Source organism: Melospiza georgiana, chromosome 3 (genome assembly GCF_028018845.1).
Source record: "Melospiza georgiana isolate bMelGeo1 chromosome 3, bMelGeo1.pri, whole genome shotgun sequence".
Lineage (NCBI taxonomy): Eukaryota > Metazoa > Chordata > Aves > Passeriformes > Passerellidae > Melospiza > Melospiza georgiana.
Window position 1 is genome coordinate 57,977,584 of NC_080432.1, and position 21,037 is coordinate 57,998,620.

At 39.9% G+C, this 21,037-nt stretch overlaps 1 protein-coding gene across 2 annotated transcripts in view; it reads left to right on the forward strand.

The window, feature by feature from the left end:
* Positions 1-19,467, forward strand: part of ACTN2 (actinin alpha 2) — a 67,336-nt gene extending 47,869 nt beyond the window's left edge. Inside the window, exons 13-22 of one of the 2 annotated variants that reach the window (XM_058019829.1) lie at positions 4,448-4,556; positions 5,387-5,527; positions 5,676-5,858; positions 6,993-7,127; positions 7,617-7,796; positions 8,164-8,310; positions 14,530-14,607; positions 15,723-15,788; positions 16,686-16,844; positions 18,170-19,467. In XM_058019829.1, the coding sequence (XP_057875812.1) occupies positions 4,448-4,556; positions 5,387-5,527; positions 5,676-5,858; positions 6,993-7,127; positions 7,617-7,796; positions 8,164-8,310; positions 14,530-14,607; positions 15,723-15,788; positions 16,686-16,844; positions 18,170-18,328 (1,357 nt within the window). In that variant the 3' untranslated portion in view covers positions 18,329-19,467. The remainder of the gene's footprint in view (positions 1-4,447; positions 4,557-5,386; positions 5,528-5,675; positions 5,859-6,992; positions 7,128-7,616; positions 7,797-8,163; positions 8,311-14,529; positions 14,608-15,722; positions 15,789-16,685; positions 16,845-18,169) is intronic. The other variant, XM_058019828.1, reaches the window with a different exon arrangement.
* The last annotated feature ends 1,570 nt before the right edge of the window (positions 19,468-21,037 follow it).

Here is a 21,037-nt window from a genome sequence, read left to right on the forward strand (position 1 = left end):
AGCTTGTTGATTGATGCTATTTAATAGAGAATTTGTGTGTGTATGCAAACAGACAATTCCAGCCAGGATGCTGCTATAAGATTGTTGTGTTCCCAGCCTATATAAACTTAGATATTCCTTGGCAAAGAGGCATGACAGGGCTTGGATAGGGCTTTATACAAAGCTGAAGGGGACAGGCATTTCTAAAATGAGATTTGCCATTTATGACATAATAAATGCTCATTTGAGTGAGCTGTGCTATAAAAACCCATATTGATTTATGATCTTATGTGCTAATTTCAATGTTTTCAACCACCAAGACAAAAATTTTGGAAAGTAGTTTCTTGTATATCCGTCACTTGTAGTACAGTGACTGATTTTCAGCCAAGCAGACCATTATCTGTAAGACTGATTTTAGAGTAATTTTGATTCTGGCGACCTGGGCTCAAATTGTGCTTACGTGCATGGTTAACATGAGCCTTGTTCTGAAGCAATGCTAAAACACGTTGCTCAGCAGGTTATTTTTGTGGCACTATCACTGTTCCCAAAGTGAGCTCACACTTAAGTGCTTCTCTGGATCAGGTCAAAATTTGCCTGAATTTTTAATTTTTGACAGAGAAGATTGAGTTGCTCAGAAGATCAGTAGTGGTAACTTAATGACTTTTAAATTCCAAAGGCTGTAGGTTTCAAGTGGCCAAACAAATAGAAAGATTGTTCTCTCAGAAAGTCTGTAACACATGAGAAGCAGTACTTCACGCACTGCAAAGTAAAAATTTTTATAAAATGTAAATCAGTCTCCTCAACGTTGAGAAAGATACAAAAATTAATAGAACAGGGAATGTAAGTCTGTGTTTTATTTCCAGCTAATTAATCTTTGAGTTATTACTTCCTCTGCTCCTGCTTTGAGCAGAAAAATGTTCTTTGATACCTATAATACACTTACTTGAAGTAAACAACAGCAGGCAGAAAGGTAGTGGAGCTACACTGCTTAATGCCACTTGGTAAACTAACGTAGGATTTAGTTAGTTAGCACCATGGGTGCCCTTTTTGAAAGTTGTTTTGATGTTATTCTCCTACCTATTTGTTCGCAGCACATATCCCTGGAAGGAACAGGATAGTAGAGATTTCACAGGGAATGACTGAATCTCCCTGGCAGAGCTTGTGGAGGAAGGTGGCGTATCACCTTCCAGGACTTTGACCACAGCTGGTACAATCAGTCCCTCACTTTCATGGAAGGACACCTGCCCTTACCCTTAATTGACAAAAGGGGATAAGTGATCCATTGAAGCAAAAATAAAGTTTGCTCCCTCAGGAACATAATCTAATAAACTTAATATGCTATAATGAAAAAACCCCCAACTTTCAGCCAAAAGCTCCTGACAGCAAAATCAATCTCAGCCTGTTTCATCCAAGACTCTACACTTCTAACATAAAATTTCTTAGCAGATAGGCGGCTTTTGTTGTATCCCTTGAAGGCTACTGAAAAGGCTTCCAAAGAAGGGAGTGAGTTTTCCAGTTAAGGAGCCCTTGTACAGTGTGACTTGCTGGCAGTTTTCTCTTTACATATGAGAGTTTACTTTCTCAATTCTGAGTTTTTTTGTTATTTTTTAAACTTGTTTAGAGGATTGGATTAGAGAATACCTAGGCAAACTTGACATCTTACAATTCTATAGGCTCTGATGGGCTGCATCCATGAATGCTAAAAGAACTGTTGGATACCGTAGTGAGCCTGCTCATGATGATCTTTGAAAGTCAGGAGAGGGGCCTGAGGACTGGAAGAAAGTAAATGTCACCCTGGTCTTCAGCAATGGCAAGAAAGAGGACTCAGAGAGCTACCAGCCTCCAGCCTCATCTCAATCCCTGGCAAGGTGATGGAGTGTCTGATTCTGGAGGCCATCTCTAGCCAGGGAAGACAAAAAGGTGATCAGGAGTAGTCAGGTAAATCACGCTTGACCAACCTGGTTGCCTTCCGCAATGAGTCAACTACCTGGATGGATGTGGGAAGACCAGTGGGTTTTGCCTCTCTTGACTTTAGTGAGGCTTTCAACACCATCCCTCACAACATCCTCCTGGGCACAGTCAGGAAGTGCAGGCTGGATGAGCAGACAGTGAGGTGCATTCAGAACTGTCTGAATGGCAGATCCCAGAGGGTTGTACCCAGTGGCACATGGTTGTGTTGTCACTTGTGGTGTTGCCCAAGGTCCAGCACTGGGCCCAGTGCTGTTCACCTTGTCCATCAATGCCTCAGGTGAAGGGGCAGGTGCCTCCTCAGCAGGTTCACTGAGCACACAAAGCTGGGAGGAGGAGGCAGTGCCCCAGAGGGCTGTGCAGTCCTTCGGAAGGAGCTGGCCAGGGAAGGGAGCTGGGCAGAGAAGAACTGACTGAAATTTGTCAAAGGCATGAGCAGGGTCCTGCCCCTGGGGAGGAAAAGCCCCTGCACCAGCACAGGCTGGGGGCTGAGCTGCTGGAAAGCAGCTCTGAGGAGAAGGACCTGGGAGTCCTGGTGGACAGCAAGCTGTCCAAGAGCCAGCAGTGTGTCCTCATGGCCAAGAAGGCCAAAGGTCTCCTGGGATGGATTTGGAAGAGCATTGCCAGCAGGTCGAGGGAGGTGATCCTGCCCCTCTACTCAACCCTGGTTAGGCACATCTGGAATGCTAGGTCCAGTTCTGAGATCCTCAGTACAAGAGAGACATGGAGCTCCTGGAGCAGGCCAGTGGAGGGATACAGGGATGGTGAGGGGACTAGAACATCTCTCTTATGAGGAAAGGCTGAGGGAGCTGGGCCTGTTCAGCCTCGAGTAGAGATGACTCAGAAGGGACCTCATCCATGCCTATCAGCATCCAAAGGGAGGGTGCCAAGAGCCAGGCTCTTCTCAGTGGGGCTGAGCAATAGGAAAAAAGGCAATGGGCAGAAACTGATGCACAGGAAATTCCATCCGAATATGAGGAAGAACTTCTTCATTGTGAGAGTGACTAAGCAGTGGAATAGGTTGTCAGAAGAGGTTGTGTAGTCTCCCTCACTGAGATATTTAAGAACTGCCTGGCCTCAATCCTGCAATATATGCTCTAGGATGACCCACTCTAGTCTCTTCCAACCTGACCCACTATGTCATTTTGTAATTCTGTGATTCTGTTATGGTATTTTTTTTACCTGTTTTACTATTCTTGACTTTCAGCAGTCAATCTGAAGCTTCTTTTAAACAGAATGCTTCTCATACTTCTCAGGTTTTTCCCAAACCAGATTGCTCTGACTGGGCTTAGAAGCAGCAACATGAACACTGCCCCTGGCCTACAGAGCTGCTGGCTTCTGGCCTCTGGCTTCACAGAGGAAAGCTGCCTCTGTTCTCATTTTGTCCTCTGTGACTCTCTGTATTACTGGCAGTGTGATCTGTTCATTCCTCTTGCCAATTGCCTAGAGAAGAATGCTCAAACAAAAAGGGAACAAATTCTATCAACACTTGCTGTCTTGTTCAAGCCTCAAAGTAAACCTTAGATTGATTATTGCCATGTGTCACATATTTACAGCCCCTGTAATGTTTAGTACTGGGCAGAGTGTTCTCAAGGCAAAGCCAAGAGCTAAATTCAATGGATGGTGATGCACCAATAAAAGGGAGTTTCCAAAGTGTCAAACACATGTATTATGGATGATTTTCATTTGCCACTGAGATCAAAAGTTCAGTTTGAAGCAGAGTCAGTCCAGAATCTCAGGACATAACCTCAAAAATTTATTCCAGTCCCAGGCTGAATAGTAAGTTGCTTTCTTCAGGATGATACTAGCCTATTAAGCAGGTGAAAAAGCAATGGTAACTGCTGTCCTTTGAGAATGCACTCATTCATCCTGGTGGCATATGTGGGTCTGGAGATCCCTGTTCTCTGAAGCAGCCAGTTCTGGGGAGATCTGTGAGGAGATCCTGGAGAGGAAGATGAAAATTGTTCTCTGCTCCCCAGATCCTGGGAGCCCCTATAAGTACTGCCACGCTTGTGAGAGGTTATGCTTTGAATGCAACCTGATTTGTATTTCTCAAGTTAAATAATTTCAAAGCATATAAGGAAAGGATCATTTGATTATTTAAAACAACATAGATATTTCAGGCCAATTAATTTAAAAAGGTACCAATCTTTGCAAACTTGTTAAAGACCAAGACTGAAACATTCTGGCCATCAGGGGATCAAATTGCTTGTGCCACAGGAATAGCTAAGACAAAGATGTTTGGACACCTTAATTGTGATTAATACCTGGGTGTTACTTGATTTTTCTCCGAACAGAGGGGATTGATCCTGTTCCTGTGCTGTGCTTCCTGAAATGCTGAATGCCTAAACACAATGTCTGTACTGCAACACTTGCTTACCTTAGGAGAAATATTGCAAAGAAGAGGGGAAGAATTAAATTATTGAGGGCCAGTGGATGTGTGGACACTGCTCCTGTCTTTCAAAAATTCACACAGAGTTTTGCCTTTGCTCTTTCCTAGTGAACTGGACTACCATGATGCTGCAAGTGTCAATGATAGATGTCAAAAGATATGTGACCAATGGGACAGTCTGGGAACACTCACTCAGAAAAGGAGAGAGGCACTGGAGGTAAACCATATAATAAGGATCAGCAGCTCAGCTGAGGAAGGGAGAGGGAAATGAACCATTTATTTCAGATCTGGAAATGGTGCATTTGAGCATCCACTTTGGAGTCCAAAGAGCAAAAAACTCTTTCCTCAGATAATTTTTTGTGTGGTTACTCTTGCAAATGGACTGAATTACTCAGAGTAGACTTGACAGAACTTAGCTGCCACGGACAGTTCTAATGCAGCAACAAATGTCATGTGGTTTGTAGCACCCCTCTGTGGGAATCTGATGTCCAGCAAGGCTAAAAAAAGCTATTGGTTGGTTACCTTTTCATACCAGTCTGAGTTTGCAGTCTTGCATACCTTTCTGTCCAGCAGTAAGTCAATTTTTGGTAGTGAGTATTTCAAAGCACTGAGATACTTTGCAAAACCTTGTTCTTTTGGAAAAGAGGAAGTCACACACATAAATGCCAGGGTGAGAAATATGTAATTCTTCCTTTTTGTACTTAAAAGAAATTAGCAAATCAAAATGAGCAGATTTTAATTCATTTGCAGATAGATCCCAATAACAAAAATGCTTAATATATATGCACATTAAAATACTTAAAATATTAGTATTATACTTCACAAGCATACACCCACTCCTTTTAATGTTTTGGATATGAGAGTACTACTGCAATTAGTCCTATTGCCTTAAGTGGGAATTCTTAAAGCAGGTGGTGAAATCAGTCAATGCAATCAAATGCATTACAAAAGATGAGGCATGACTTTGTTTCTGGGTGGGTATGTGGTATTTGTGGAGCTAGATCTTGCCCTAATAATAAAAGAATGCACTTTTCCCAACCTGTACAGAGGACAGAGAAACTGCTTGAAACAATTGATCAGCTTCACCTGGAGTTTGCCAAAAGAGCTGCTCCTTTCAACAACTGGATGGAAGGTGCTATGGAAGACCTACAGGACATGTTTATTGTTCATAGCATAGAGGAAATCCAGGTAATTGTATTATTTCCTGCATCTACACCCAGCAGCCAGGATGTTTGAGAGCCTGAAAAAGGAGCTGTGCTTATTTACAGCAGATCTTCCAGATGCTGGAAGAAATGTTGGAGTTTTTCATGCTTTCCCTCTCTGTTTCCGATTTTAGAGTTTAATCTCCGCACACGATCAGTTTAAAGCTACTTTGCCAGAGGCAGATGGTGAACGACAGGCCATACTGTCAATCCAGAATGAAGTTGAAAAAGTCATCCAGAGTTACAGCATGAGAATAAGTGCAACCAATCCTTACAGCACTGTTACAGTCGAAGAGATTCGCAGCAAGTGGGAAAAGGTAACGTATGCTAAATTGCTAAATACAGAAAGGACATTGTAGCACATTGTTCCACTTGAGAATTACTGAGAATATTCAGAGAACTTTACAATACATCTCTAAATTATTCTAGATCATCAGATGCCAGAATGAATTTCTACAGTACCTTATGCTCTTCCTTATGCTTGCCCAGCTCACTTCACAATATCCCTTGCTCCTGTCATGCAATATTACCTATGTCCTCTTTGTCTTTCTGCCAGGACAAGAGAAGCATGTGTTGAGGCAGGTGCCTGGCTAGGGGTGCTGTTAAAAGTGCAGGAAATGATTGCATTCTTTATCTTAGTATAAAGAGTAATTTTTGTGTTTCTTCTACTCAGATGCTGCTTTTCAAAATATGTTGCATAAAATCAGCATCTTTGGAACCATTAATGTTTCTGTCCAATTAGATTAAAACTGGCATTAGCAACTGAAAAGTACTGGGAAGGAATTAAAGAGAGGCACCTAGAGCAATCACACCAATTTAATTTCATTAGGAACCAAGACAGAAAATGTGCTGCAGGTAAATTGTGTAAAATGTAGAATTACAGAAACTTACATGGACAAGAACACATCCTCAATGGGTAATAAAAATGAAGCAGTAAGGACTAAGGTTAGAATCTCCCTGGGAAATTCAGAAGGGTAGGCCAAACAAAAGCATTTGCAATGAATTAGAGACCTCCAGATGTGCATGACAGACAGAACATGTCTCATGTTATCCTATTCTAATAGAGGTGCTCAAATAAAATGTTTTGCACGGTCTTTTCTTAGAAAAATTACTTAGAGATTGAAAAATCACCTTCATTTTTCAAAATAAAAATAAAGTAACTGCTCTAAGAGCAGTTAAAGTGAAATTGTCTCGAACTTGAATCCAGCCAGAGGTGAGAATTTCTTCTCTCTGGATGTCAGTCTCTCAGGTCAGGCTGCCTAAGACCATGTTACAAATTTCTCATGTTAGCACAGATTTTGTAAATAAAACCGTTATCATTCTGGCTTGTTCTTCTGATACCGACCTTCAGACCAATAATGGAAATTAGTAGCTGTAGACTTACTTGTTCTATTTGTTTTTAAACTATTGAATTGTGCCTACTCACCTTTAGCGCCCTCCCACTGTAACAGGTGAAGCAGCTGGTGCCTCAGAGGGATCAATCCTTGCAGGAGGAATTAGCCCGCCAGCACGCCAACGAGCGCCTGCGCCGCCAGTTTGCTGCTCAGGCCAACGTCATCGGGCCATGGATCCAGACCAAGATGGAGGTGAGTGCCACACCCTCATGCCAAAGCTGATGAACAAAGGGATTTTTAATTTTTTCATCTTTGCTTTATATACAGGGCAACAGCAAAGTCAGTGACAGTTCACCAGCTGTTTGAGCCTAAACTATTTAGCACCCATTACAATTATTCTTAAAACTTTGTGGAACTTTGTACAAGTGGTACCTTGATGGTGGACCAGGAGATTCAGCTTTGAAAAATCAATCACTAACCAATTACTATTTAACTTCTGCTTTTTGTAGAAAAGATACCAGGTTCACTGGGGTCTCAACATTAATTCCAGATATAAATGTGACACATTTCTTTTGAAATGTATTTTTTACAGTAAAATCTCTCATCTCCACTGTATGACGGTGTTATTACTGTCACTTCTTAGTATAAAAATACAACATATTTATGTGAAGATTGGTCAAATTGGCACAGCTGAAGTTTAAATTTTTTGGGACTGGGGAGTGTCTTTTTTTCTTCTGACAGGAAATTGCCCGCAGTTCTATTGAAATGACAGGGCCTTTGGAGGACCAGATGAATCAGCTGAAGCAATATGAGCACAACATCATTAATTATAAACACAATATTGACAAACTGGAAGGAGATCATCAGCTTATTCAAGAAGCCCTGGTGTTTGACAACAAGCACACCAACTATACCATGGAGGTAGCCATTTACTCCCTTTTCTATTTATTAGTTAATTCTGTCCTCATGTGCTGTGTAACTACCTTCCCTGATTTAAAGGGACTGCAACAGCAGAGGGAATTTGGCAGGCTTTCTGACAGTCTCATAAGACTTGCTTTATTTTCATTTATTTTCATTTTTTAGTGATGGAGTAGCCATTTAGAAACCAATTTTGTATTTTTCTGAAGGCCATTTTTATTTTTAGTGATCCTTGGTCATAATACAGAGTTAGTGGTATGGAAAAAGTATCACATAAATATTTAGAGCTGATTTATTTCTTATTGTACTTTTTATACTCTTAAAAGAATATATTTGCTTCTGTAATAACTCAGAATTTTCTCTCTCATAGCACATCCGTGTTGGATGGGAGCTCCTGCTTACCACCATTGCTCGAACTATCAATGAGGTTGAGACTCAGATCCTCACAAGAGATGCCAAGGGTATCACCCAGGAACAGATGAATGACTTCAGAGCATCATTCAATCACTTTGACAGGGTACAGTACTCCTGCTTTTTCTCAGCTAGCAATATTTATTCTTCCCAAAAGCGAGTTTCTTGGCATTCCAAACATAAGCCTTTTAAAAAACCTGAAAATGAGCTAGCAATGGGCTCTTTTTAAAAAAGTAAAAAAGATCAGTTAAGATAGAATTTATAAAGTCATGGGATGGCTTGGGTTGGAAGGGACTTCAAAGATCATCTAGTTCCACTCTCCCCACCTTGGGCAGGGATGCCATCCGCTAGACCATGTTGCCCAGGGCTCCCACAGCCTAGCAGCATTGTGCAAATAAATGAAAGATTAATTTTTGCTTTTTAAATGTAATGCAGAATTATAGTTGTGCTACTATGATTTAGTATTTGTCCAAATAATAAGCAGAACTGCATAAATTCGTGTGATTTGGAAAATAACATGACTCTTTTATTTTAAGACTGTACAGCATGTTCTAAGTACTTGCTGTTGTTTCCATCTCATTAAATTTAGCTGGAATCTATATCACAGAGGTTCTTTTTCCCCTTTGAATCACAACTTGTGCCCCTAGGGAATGTATTTGTAGGGAATATAGTTGGGACACTTACAGCTGTCCAGGAATATCTTTTATTTTTCTGGCTGTATGTGGGAAATAAGAGGCTGTTACTTTTTTTAGTTATCTAAATATGGATGAATAAAAAAGTAGGAAGGAAAATAGTGCTGTGATGAAACTTAACTCACTTCTGTGAGTTATACAGTATTTATGGACAGGGTGTTATAAAGGTAACTATTAATATACACAATAGCAAAATATATGCAAATGGGGATCTGACATTTGCAGTTGGAGAACAATCTGAACATGAGTTAGTTCTGATACCTCTGTGCTCACATGAACCCACCTTTAAAACCAAGTTCACAGTTCAAATACTGAAAACTTACAATGCAGCACCAGTCTGTCTAGTCAGTCCTTCAAATCATTTCAGGATACAGCAAAATGCCACTTCCTTTTCACTTATGTGCTGTTTGTCCAGCTCTACTCAAATTGGTTGCCATACATGCACTTTCATTTGATATGGAATGGATGCTGACAGTCAGTTTACTGAACTTTCTTTAGAATACACCTAACTATTTAAAAAGAACACCAGAATTATCAAACCTCTGCTTGCTGAAGAAACATACAAGCATAGGGAAATGTAGCTACACAGAACTAGGAATGGATTCTATGGAAAAATCTTAATGTGATTCTAGTACAGCATAATTCTTTTTTGTATTTTCTAAGAAAGCAGAATATAACATCATAAAAGCAGAGATAGTTTTCCTGGGGTGGAAGGAAGTAGCATACCAAATGGCTTTCCCAATGCACTGGAGCAAATAATTGAGCAATTAGAGCTATTAAAAGCAGACAAAGTACCAGGCCTGGATAAATTACATGCCTGTACTTGAGAGACTTCTCTAAGGGAAACCAAGGTCTTTGCACAAAGATTTGGCAGTGCCCTAAAGATAAGGAGGCAAAGTGGTGGAATCCAAGTCTATTTTACACTGGATGGGCATTTCTAGCATCCCTGTACCTTTGTAGCCCATAGGTGAGTTCTCTGTCCCGCTCGCAGCAAGGCTGGCTCTGTGGCTGAGGAAATATCACAGTCAGCTCTTGGTGCCTCTGGCTGCTTGAAGGGAGAAGCTAAATCCTACACCAACCAGCCCTACTGTCATGGATTTTCAGGCTTTGCAGATGCAGTAAGACACTGAAATACCAAAGCATAACACAGAGCAAGGCCTTAGGAAAGGCTGTATGACCTGGAAGAAGGTGGTTGTGTCACACAGCTGCTAGCACACTGGAGATGGGCTACAACAATAATGTGTAACACAAAATTGCTGCCCAGCTCTTAGATTCTTACCTGTCCCTGGCTGTCTCTTTCCTCAGGCTATTATGGGTCATGGCTTCAGGCTGTGTCCCTCTGTCCTGGCTCCTGTTGCAGGAAGCCTGAATGGCCAGGTCAGAAGCAGAAGGAGACAGATGTTTTATCTGTCATACATCCTCATCTGTTTCTGCAGCCTCAATAATGTGAGCCTGGTCTACAAGCTTAGCTGTAGACCCTGCCTTCCCCCATGACAAATATAATCCAATGGCTTAAAAAGAGACGTCTGGAAGGATCACATAAGGAAAGCACCATTTTACAAATGCCCTCTTTAGTATACCCCATCCCTCAGAATCAAACAAGAAACTGGTCTAGGTGGACTTTTGCACTGACAGAGTGTAACAATTATTTTCTCAGTAGCATAATGCAAGTTAAAGAAAGGAAGAAGATAAGATCTAAAATGACTCAACCATCAAGCCAGGCTTTTTGCAGGGAACAGATAGTAGAAGCACTGATAAAAGAGAAGTTTGTAAGGATTAAATTACACTGTTTAATGGACAGATGGAACTCAATCTACACAGGCTAAAAGGAGGCTTTGAACAAACATGTTGGAGAAATACAGGCTTGTTTTTCATTTTTCTATCTTTCCTGTGTCCTTGCACATTCGAATATTTAGTGTTGGCAAATGAAGGCAATTCGGGGTGCTTCAGAGTTACTTCAGTATACATAAAATAATGAAGACTTTCTATTTGTTCATCTTTAGATAGAAAAAGCAGTAATGGATTGTTTTATGGCTTTGATTTCCTTAAATAGAAATGAAGATAAAACTGGATTATCTGAACATAGGCACTAGCATGAAAAATACTGTCTTCTTCATGTCAGATGGAATTATGTATATATGTAAAAATTTTGTGGCACTTAGCAGCATTTCTGAATGTCTGATACAGTTTAAAAATACACTTGAAGGATTGGATTGCTGTTCACCCTGATGAATAGCCAGAAAGGATCCCAAAAATTAATACTGTCACTGACAAGGAGGCTTTAAATATCTAAGTACAACAGAATAATTTATGCATGGTATAGCTCTGACTTGTGTGGCATTTTTCACATTTAAGACATTTCTTAATGTCTGACAGCATGTGCTGAGGATGTCAGCAAAGTACTAATATGCAATTCCTTTCCCCATTTTAAAGTATGTATTTTGGTATACGTAAATCTAAAAACTCTTTTTAGGGTGCTTCTAGAAACAACTTTCTTTACTTGTGAATCTGAGAAAGGAACCCCTGTCTTCCTCCCTGAGAAGAATATATTTAAAAAAATTCTCACAGTGCATGTGAGAATTACAAGGGCAGGAAGAGTCATGCTTCTTTCAGTGCATCCCCAGCAGAGATGTGCTGGTACAGAGAGCTTTACAAGTCATCCTTGAAAAGGCAAGTGGCAAACAGGGTCTCTCCCCTGGCTCATGGGGGTGAGAGCCCTCTTGGCTCTTGTGTTCCCAGCAGCCATGTTCACATGCTGGTGCCCCAGGGGTTATTCCTGAGGGTGCTGATGCTTACCCTTGCTTACCACTGCTGCCCCACTCCTTGCTAGAAATTGTGCCTAAAGGCACAGTGTAGTTGTAGTTATAAATATAAATCTTTAGCATTGCTGCTATATTTCCTTCCTTAATGTGACTGCATGGAGGAAAAAAAAGAGAAAGTGGGACACAATGTCTGAATCACAGAAGCAGCTTAGAAGTGTTCAAAATGGTGCATAGCTGAATAATGGTATGCAGCCAAATCAGGATACCACACAGATAGGTTGTCAGTCACTGGTTTTGACATCTCTTTATGCAGGGATTCCTTTTTCAGATTCAGTATATTTAGTAAATTCTAAATAAGATTGCAAAGTACGTGATGAAATATCTGCAGCTCCTCTGCCTGTACTATTTTAATGGCTGCTAATACATTCTACTATTGATTTTTCTGCAAACTCCAGATTTCAAGTAGGAGCTCTGCATGCAGAAAAATAGCATCATGCCACCCTATATTTTGCTAACAGAAAAACAACAGCTCTCTATTAAAGGAATCATATGTTTAGGCTTATGCAGGTCGATTAGCATTTAGGAAAATTAGGGACATATTTAAGAATGGATTAGTTTGACTCAGAAGTTCACTTGTTTTATTTATAAGGTCACATATAAATCGCAAGGAGAAGGGAAAAGATTTCTGGGGACTAATAATGAAACATGAAGGAGATTTTAGTGTTTTTCTTTGTATTGGAAGGAAAATATAAGCAAGGAAAAGTTATTTATATTTGTTAAAAGATTAATTTCAGCTCCTAATGTTGGTCTGCAAACAATAAAAGTAAATGTCAAGAACCATTTCCAATTAAGAAAGCCTTCACATGGGCTTGATCTATGCTTTAATTGCAAAATGCCATTGAATTCCACGAAACTCTGATATACTTCAAAGATGCTTTTTTTAGGCAACATATGATGAAGATTTGAAAATTTCACTACAAGAATGTGAAAACCTGCTATAGCACTTGGCACTACTACTTGGACCCTCACTGGGGAGTCCCACTTAACCATATGACTGTTCTGAGCTGCAGCACAGCCACTGCACTTCTCTCCTAAAGAAAATGGTATCTTGGAGCATGTGCCAGCCCCTCACTGCCATCTGCCCTTCACTGCCTCAGCTCCTGCTGCTGCGTGTGCCTGGTTGGGCAGCTCCTGCACACACTGCCCACCCACCCCCATGGATGGGATGGTAGCTGGTGATCCTCCCCCAACACCGGCTAGAGGAGTCGGAGGGGCAGGATTTGGCTCTTAGCTCCCATTTTTGTATCACTTTGTTTGCAGTCACAGAGAAGCATCTTCAGCTTTAGAAATGAAGTAAAATGAGTAACTTCATCCCTGGTGGGACCTGCCATAGCCTGTCTCCAGGACAGCTTTTGAAAGTTTCAAACCAGCCTAGATTAACATTTTGAGAATGATAAAATAAGCCATTTCTGAATGCTTTATAGCATCATCATAGCTTTATAGGAATCATCACATAAAATGGAAATATTAAAGGCTAGAAACAACTGTGATTATGGCTCTTAACTAAATGCTGCTCCAGATTTGTAACTTTGCTTTCTTCCTCTTCATTGACTTCCCACTGTTATTTTTCATCTTTCTTTTATGGGGCTGGTGGATGTTGATGCAGAGGCAGTCAATAACAGCATGATATTTTAAAAATGCATAGTTTTATTAACTTACTAAAGCACCACTTCATCCTATTAGTATATTAAATAAGCCCAGTGCATTCGTTAAACTCGTACAATTTTACCTATGCATAGCTGTATAGAAATGTTAAAAATTAATTATTCATCTAGCAGACAGAAAACCTTGGATCTTCTCCAAACTGTCTGTAAAATCAATAAGGGTAATATTTTTCATCTTGGAATATCTCCTTAATTGTATTTATGTTAACTCACTCTAAAGTATCCCTCTGATAGGAAACATTTTGTATGAACAGGAAGAAAAAGACAAGCCAGTCTGTTTTTAAGAAGTTAGTGTGACTTCCTTCACCTGCAAAATAGAAAAATATATTGGTTCAAAACCATATTCCAGTTTGATGTGTTTTTTTTACTAGAAACCATTTAACCTGGAATTCAATGGTGCTTTTTAAGCCAGTTTTCAAAGCAAAACCTGACTATATATATTGTTAAAGAAGACAGATAACTGAAAATAAGTTGTCAGTTATAAATTTATTTTGTACTTGTCTCCTTTGAGGCATGCATATTATATTAAGTAGTATTACCAGATCAAGAACAAAGTAACAGTAATTGAGTGGGGAAAACATGTTTTGCCTGGGTTCAGTGATATTTTTATTGCATCTCACATGCACTGAATCACAGAATTACTGGGTTGGAAGAGACCTTCAAGATCATCAAGTCCAACCCATTCCCTGACATCTCAACTAAACCATGGCACTGAGTGCCACATCCAATCTTTTTTTAAACACATCCAGGGATGGTGACTCCACCACCTCCCTGGGCAGACCCTTCCAGTACTTCCAGTGCACTGCATGACAACAGAAAAGGAAGGAAGCAAATGGAAGTTCATAGAATGAAATCTGCCTTGACAGCAAAGGTATTTAAAAAAAAAGATGGAAGGAAGCAGAGTTTTAACTCTGTAGTTGAAGTGAGGACCCTCTTCTACTAAGAAAAAGTCTAAAGTATGAAACTGCAAAAACTGCACACTTTTTAGGTAATTCATTGCATATGTTGACATTACATTTCCATGAAATTCTGGAAGAATGTATTTATTAATTTGTGAATGGAAGGTTCTTTACTAACCAACTAACCTGATCTGTGACTTTTCTTTCCTTTCCCCTTCCCAAATGCATGGCCTGTGATGGGATGCTAGGACGAATCTGACAATCTACAGTCTGATGAATTTAAAGCCTGCCTCATCAGTCTAGGACAGGTTGGAAATGACTTGCAGGTAGAGGAAACTAAAATAATTCTATTTTCAGATGTAACAATAGCCAAAAAGATCGCATGTTTAAACTCCAGTCTGTTGGTCATAATGCTTTAAAAAGATCCTGCCTCTGGGAACACAACTGGTTTAGATGGACTGTCAGCATCACTTTGAGCTGTATTTTTTTTCAAAGATTTTTAAGTTTGTTTGTTTTACTTGGTTTGAGATATTTTCTTTGGACACTACTAGATGATTAGGAAAGCTCTTATGCTTCTTGCATTCAGACTTTTGTCACTTTTCCTTTCCTCAGACTCAATACAAGTTCTCCTATGCTCTCTCCTAATACAGGATGACACAATTCTCTCCAAGGCTCTGCAGTCTATCACAGCACAGAGGAAAGATTTATTTACCTTCTTACTTTCATGCCATTTTGTGTTTACTCAGCCTCAAATCTAGAATGTTGCAGATATGTTATTGACTGGAAAATGAGCAACCTCATTTCATACAAGGCCTTCAACTGATCTCCTAAGTCTTGCAGGTCTCATCTTTTAAGTCAGTATGCACATCTCTGCTGTATTCAGGGTCTTGACAGCCTGCAGTCAGAAGGAAAATCCCGGTACTTATTTCCCATATATCACCAGATTGCTCTCATGATGTATTTACTTTGACCTTGGAAGGAAGTATTTCATTGTTTTTCACTGTACTTTTGGCTGATAGAAATTCCACGCAGAACATTTCAAAGATATTTCATATCAGGGAAGCAGTTTTGAGCATCTACTGAGTTTGACTAATTTAGTAACAAATTTTTCTCCTCGCTCTTCTTTTTGTCTTCTCTGGTTGTGTTCTCTGTATTCTTGTCCCATTCATCTCCCCTTCTCCCTTATCTCTCCCCTGACCTTTCCTGATGTTACTCCTTTTGTGGTGAAAATGTCTCTTTCCTGTGTGTAATATGTTAGTTACTTCTTCCTCTTTTTTTAAAACTGATGATGGTTCTGGTGACCTGACCGGGCAACATCAATGAATACTGTTCATGCACTGGATCCAATATGCCAATGGTCCAAACACATCATCTCTCTGGAAATTACCTTGGATTCTTCAAACCCTCCCTTCTATATTCCTTACATTGTTTTGATCAATAGAGGAAGAATGGATTGATGGACCATGATGATTTCAGAGCTTGCTTAATTTCAATGGGTTATGATTTGGTACGAGCTTTAAGAAAAAATGTCAGCTGATTCTGCTTGCAGCTAAAATGTTAACCACAGCAATACTAAAGCTTATCTAAATAGAGAGGATACTAATGTCATCCACACTAGAGATAATAATTTCTTTGCTTTTTCTTTATTTTCAAATGGTTAAAAGGGAAGTTAAAAGTAAAACAAGAAACTCGAAAACCATATTCTGTGGTGCACTGCATTGCTCTTTGAATTAATGAAACTTTAAAAACTGAAATTAACAGTTATTAAACTGATGTTTTTATAAATTTCTCCTTTTCTACCTGCATGACGAAGAATGAGTTTGATACTGTTTAATTTTTGTAAACTTGCCTTGGGAGTTACATTTTCCTTGCTTCAATTATTTGTTCTAAAAATTTCCTCTGAAATTCACCTTTTTTATGGAAAAGAAAGAGATTATCCTTAGTTAAGCTATCCTGTATTTAGCATGAAATTTTCAGAATTGCTTCCCTTCTTAGTTCTGTGGGCCTGTGACTACCCTGCTTGTTGGGCTATTGTTTCACTTCCCTGCATGGTACCTAAATTACAATGGATTTAGGATGAGATGGAAAATGAAGTGTTAAGTTAGAACAAGCTAAACTAGTATTTTGGGAGGGTGGGAAGGAGAGAATATGGTGACATTTAATTGAAAGGTACATATTATGTATTCAGGACAAAGGATACACTTTCCAAAAGCACAGTCCTTTTTACGGAGGCGGGGTGGGCATTTAAGGTGCAGATTTCATTGGCTCTGATGTTGATGTTCCTGAGTCAGGAAGATGCTTTACAAGCTCTATAGCCAGTGGTTCCCACTGGTTCATGAGAGGCTCAGGCTGCTGGAGATCAGTATTATGGTGACCATTTTCTTTGTTTTGGATTTTGTGAAAGGGTGAAGCTGAGTTTGCCCGGATCATGTCTCTGGTTGACCCCAATGGGCAAGGAACTGTCACTTTCCAGTCCTTCATTGACTTCATGACCAGGGAAACAGCAGACACTGACACGGCTGAGCAAGTGATAGCTTCCTTCAGAATCCTGGCTTCAGATAAGGTCAGTCACCATGCTGCTGCTGCAAGGATTCAATTGCTCTCCTGTTTAGCCCTTCTTGTTACAAGCCTTTTAGTAACAGTGAAGCTTTGTTTGCAGTTTGTCAGACTTAAGAGAAAGCATGTGCATTTTCTTCTTGTTTGGAACCAAGGCTCTTACCTGAAATGGGCGCAGAATACAAGGCTTGGTCTGTGTATTGGTCATATCATAGAGAGCCAACAGAAAATTAGGCATCTTAGACAAGACTTAGATGGTTGACCTGTATAATGGATATATTGTACATCAGGTTATTTCAGCACCACAGCTTTGATTAGCGGGGAACTCGTTCTGCCTTTCATGCTGTTGTCTCAATGTTTCAATGCAGTTTGACCCTCTGGAACACAGCCTAGATCAGGTGCACAAGGCTACACCTGATTGTGAGCCATGTTGTGACTGGACAGGTCACTCAACAGGATGATGCAATGTGGTGTATCCATATCCTAGAAGGAGCAACAGGAGGAAGCCTCCTGTAGTTACTGGGTTTGTAGAGAAAGCTCCTGAATTTGGCATTCTTTCATCCCCACTGCCAGGTGCACTTGTGACTGAGTGGTGTGTGAAGATGCAAGGGAGTATAATGGCAACACAAGAGCTTCTGGAGGAATCAGGGCCATAAACAGTGCTGCCACAAAAGCAATACTGTGCTGTGGAGAGAGATCATAGCAGTACAGGTCTATTTGCCCAAGCTCACTCTATTGATTTTCTCATTCCCGCTGCTTGTATTGATTTTGTGATCTCAGTTAATGTGGACCACATTTTAAATTCCAGACGTGTTCTCAGTAGCAATTCATGTGGAAGATGGTCTCAGGAAAAAGTGGTTTAATTAGATTGCTATTTTAAGCAATGTCAAGTCTGTTAACAGAGGGTATCCTTCATGTCATAATGGCATGCCATTAAGAAAAATAATGCATCTTTCTTTACACATATATTAGAACTTTGAAACTAACAGGAACTACCTGCATCTGTCCTGTCACTGCAGAAGGGGCAGTAGTGCACTGCAGAGATACTGACTATTTAGGAGTAAGCTCTTTCTGTAGCAGTCTGCCCATGGTTGCACAGTGCTTGGTAGCTAATATACACAGTCACATATCCTGACACTGCATTTTGACCTAATCAGTTTGTTGGTGGAATTGCCCCCTTCAACTCATAATTTGTGATGGAATTTACAGAGGAAAACATTTGGTCTCAGAAAAATTGGCAAGATGCCCAAATTTATTAGTTACAGAAAATAAACATGTTATGTGATTTTGAAGAACCAATACTGAATTTGTCAATCCTTTTCCCCCTCCCAGCCTTATATCCTGGCAGATGAGTTGCGTCGAGAGCTGCCTCCTGAGCAGGCTCAGTACTGCATCAAGAGAATGCCTCCGTACACCGGCCCGGGCTCTGTTCCTGGGGCTCTGGATTACACCTCCTTTTCATCAGCACTGTATGGAGAGAGCGACCTCTGAGTCAGTAATTGGCTCTATTCATGGTTAACACTAAAAATACCCACCTTATTGCCCAGATTGCTTCTCAAAAGCTTTGACAAGCTGATTTAAAAACAAATTTTACAAATACAGTAGGTTCCGTCAGTGTAAAGCGCTAGTAACTGAAGTAACCTGTGTATATTAAAGTGTGCAGCACGCTAGATACCTGCCTTGTTGGTTTTAGGTTGTCTGTCCTATGCAATGCTACAAAACCGATTAAAAATTGAAAGATATTAATTCTGGAAATATACATTCAGAAAACAGAATGTGAAACCTAAAAATGTTGAAACTTGCAAAATATTTCTCCATTTTCAAAATGTTTCAATGCCATATGTGCTTCTTTTATGATGTTCAGAAAACTATGTTAGAAGTAATGCTTTTTTTCTTTCATAGAGCAATATTACTTTCCTCTCATGATTTCTGATTTTGTATGCTTCTATTGGTGGAATTTAATAAAATACTAAAATGCAGATTTTCAGGGAAGAAATATAACAACCACATAAACTACTTAATTACAAAAGGAATCCAGAGTGCTATGCTTTTGTCTCAAAGAGTTGTAATATAAGGGGGAAGCTGATTAAAGTGCAGTTTTAGAGTTCTGTAAGCAGTTCTTTTCTTTTAGGCCTTTGACTTTTACAGCTGAGGGAATACAACTTTTATAATCAGAAAAGCTAATTTCATGTGAACTGTTTTGTTATGAAACCCTCATTCTTGTCTATGTTGGACAGTCTTTGTTTCTCAGTATAAGAGTGCATCATTGTATGTATTAGTGGGCAACATTCATCTCTATCCTGCATAAGCAAACTCCCATCTGAGCAAATGTAGTATGGTTGTCTTGCAGCTTTAACTGTTCAGTGCTCAGAATTCAGTTTGTCTTGAGTTCTGCTGCGTCGCAGGCAGTTCTGTCTGTACCCTGCTCCTGTGCGCTAGATGTTTACTGGTTTTTTCCACCTTGAGAAATGACAGAGAATAAAAGCAGTAACTTTTTTACTTGAATCCTACCGACACTGAGGAAATGCAATGTAATCAAACAAAACCATTTACGAATGGTGAAGCAAGCTGTGCAGCCCAGTGCTATTAAAGCAATGATGTGCCTATTAAATAAAGTCTGCTTTTCAAAACCTTATGAGACTCTGTCGTTGGCAATTAACCTAGTGGCTCCCTCTATGAACTGGAAACATCTCTGAACATCAAAGGAGTTTTCAGATGCAAAAAGTTCAAAGTCTGTCACACATTTCAATACATGTGTCTGCGTGAACAACAGTCTCTGTGTGCTGGAGGTATAGGTCTGTTTTCATGAAGAGAGATGGAGCTCAGAATGAGTTGGAGAGTTTCCATGTAGGTCACCTGAGCACAGATGTCCCTAACTTGTTAGAACTCCAAGCTTAGATTGAATTCAGTGGTACATAGGCGTTAACTTTGAGGACATTGGTGTTAACTTTTCTGTGTGTCACTTTTTCCTCATGTGCAAAAAAAAGCAGATGTTAAGTATGCAATGGTGCTTTTGCTGGCCATTGTTTGGAAATTTATGGATGGCAAGCATTAAAATTCTGTGTGTGATTTCAATCCTAAAACAGGCAACCTGCATGTTAAGGTGGGTGGAGTGGGAGCATTTTAAAACAATCCCAGAGGAGACAGACAATGACCAAATATCTCTTCCTTCTCCCTTGTCTACAAAGGCCAGCAGAGGACTTGCTAGGGCTAGGATCTGCATGTGGAGCCTTGCACACAGCCAGAAGCTGCTACTGCCACTGCTGACAATGACATGGTGCAGTGCCATCTCCTCCTGTGATCACAGTGCCTGTACAAGCTAAGTCAGGAAGCTCTGCCTTAAAGCAAAGCCATCTCCAGCTAAATGACTGCAGGGCAAACTTAATCCTATTAAAAAATAAATCTATGTATCTCTCATTGTCACGGTTTAATGCAGCTGGAAGAATAAAACACTGCACTTCTGAATGTGGCACAAAAGCAAAATGTCAGTGCTACAGGCAGGATTATGCAAAAAAAAAATGGCACAAAGATAGTTTATATCTGACACCTCTGTCATGTTCATGTTCTCTATCCACTAATTCTTATATTGTGATATTATTCCTATTTCTGATAGTATGGAAGGGACATCTAAGCTCCTCCTTTAGCTGTATTCTGTTGATCAAAGCGTGTGAGAGATAATGTTATCAGCAGCAAGAGAAAAACTTGCAAAGTAATTTTTCAAATCTTATATCAGGTTTCTAATTTCTAAAGCAGAATGAACAGAACCAGTGGCTGAGAACGGCAGGGATTAATTATCCATTCACACTTGCCTAAAAATGTTATACCATAATTATTACTTTAACATGTCTTTTGTGTAAAATGAAGATATATCATAAAATGTTTCTCCCAGGATCAACATAAGCAAACTGTGTTATTTTACCCTAGAGAGGGTAATCCTCAAGATCCTTTAAAATGTTCTGTGATCACATTCAGGGGCTGTGGGTTTTACAGAGACATTTTCTTTTCCTCTAAGGCTCTGTTTTTAGTAGGTGGCATTTGTATATTTCTGCAGGATCATTCTTCCCACTGGGAATCAACACAGCAACGTTTTCTGTCCACATAATTCTGGCAGCAAACTAGTTTTACTGTGAAAAAAGTGCAGTAGTTGAGTCAGGGGTAATAAATGTGTCAATCACAGGGGCCAAATCAAGGTTCAGTAGC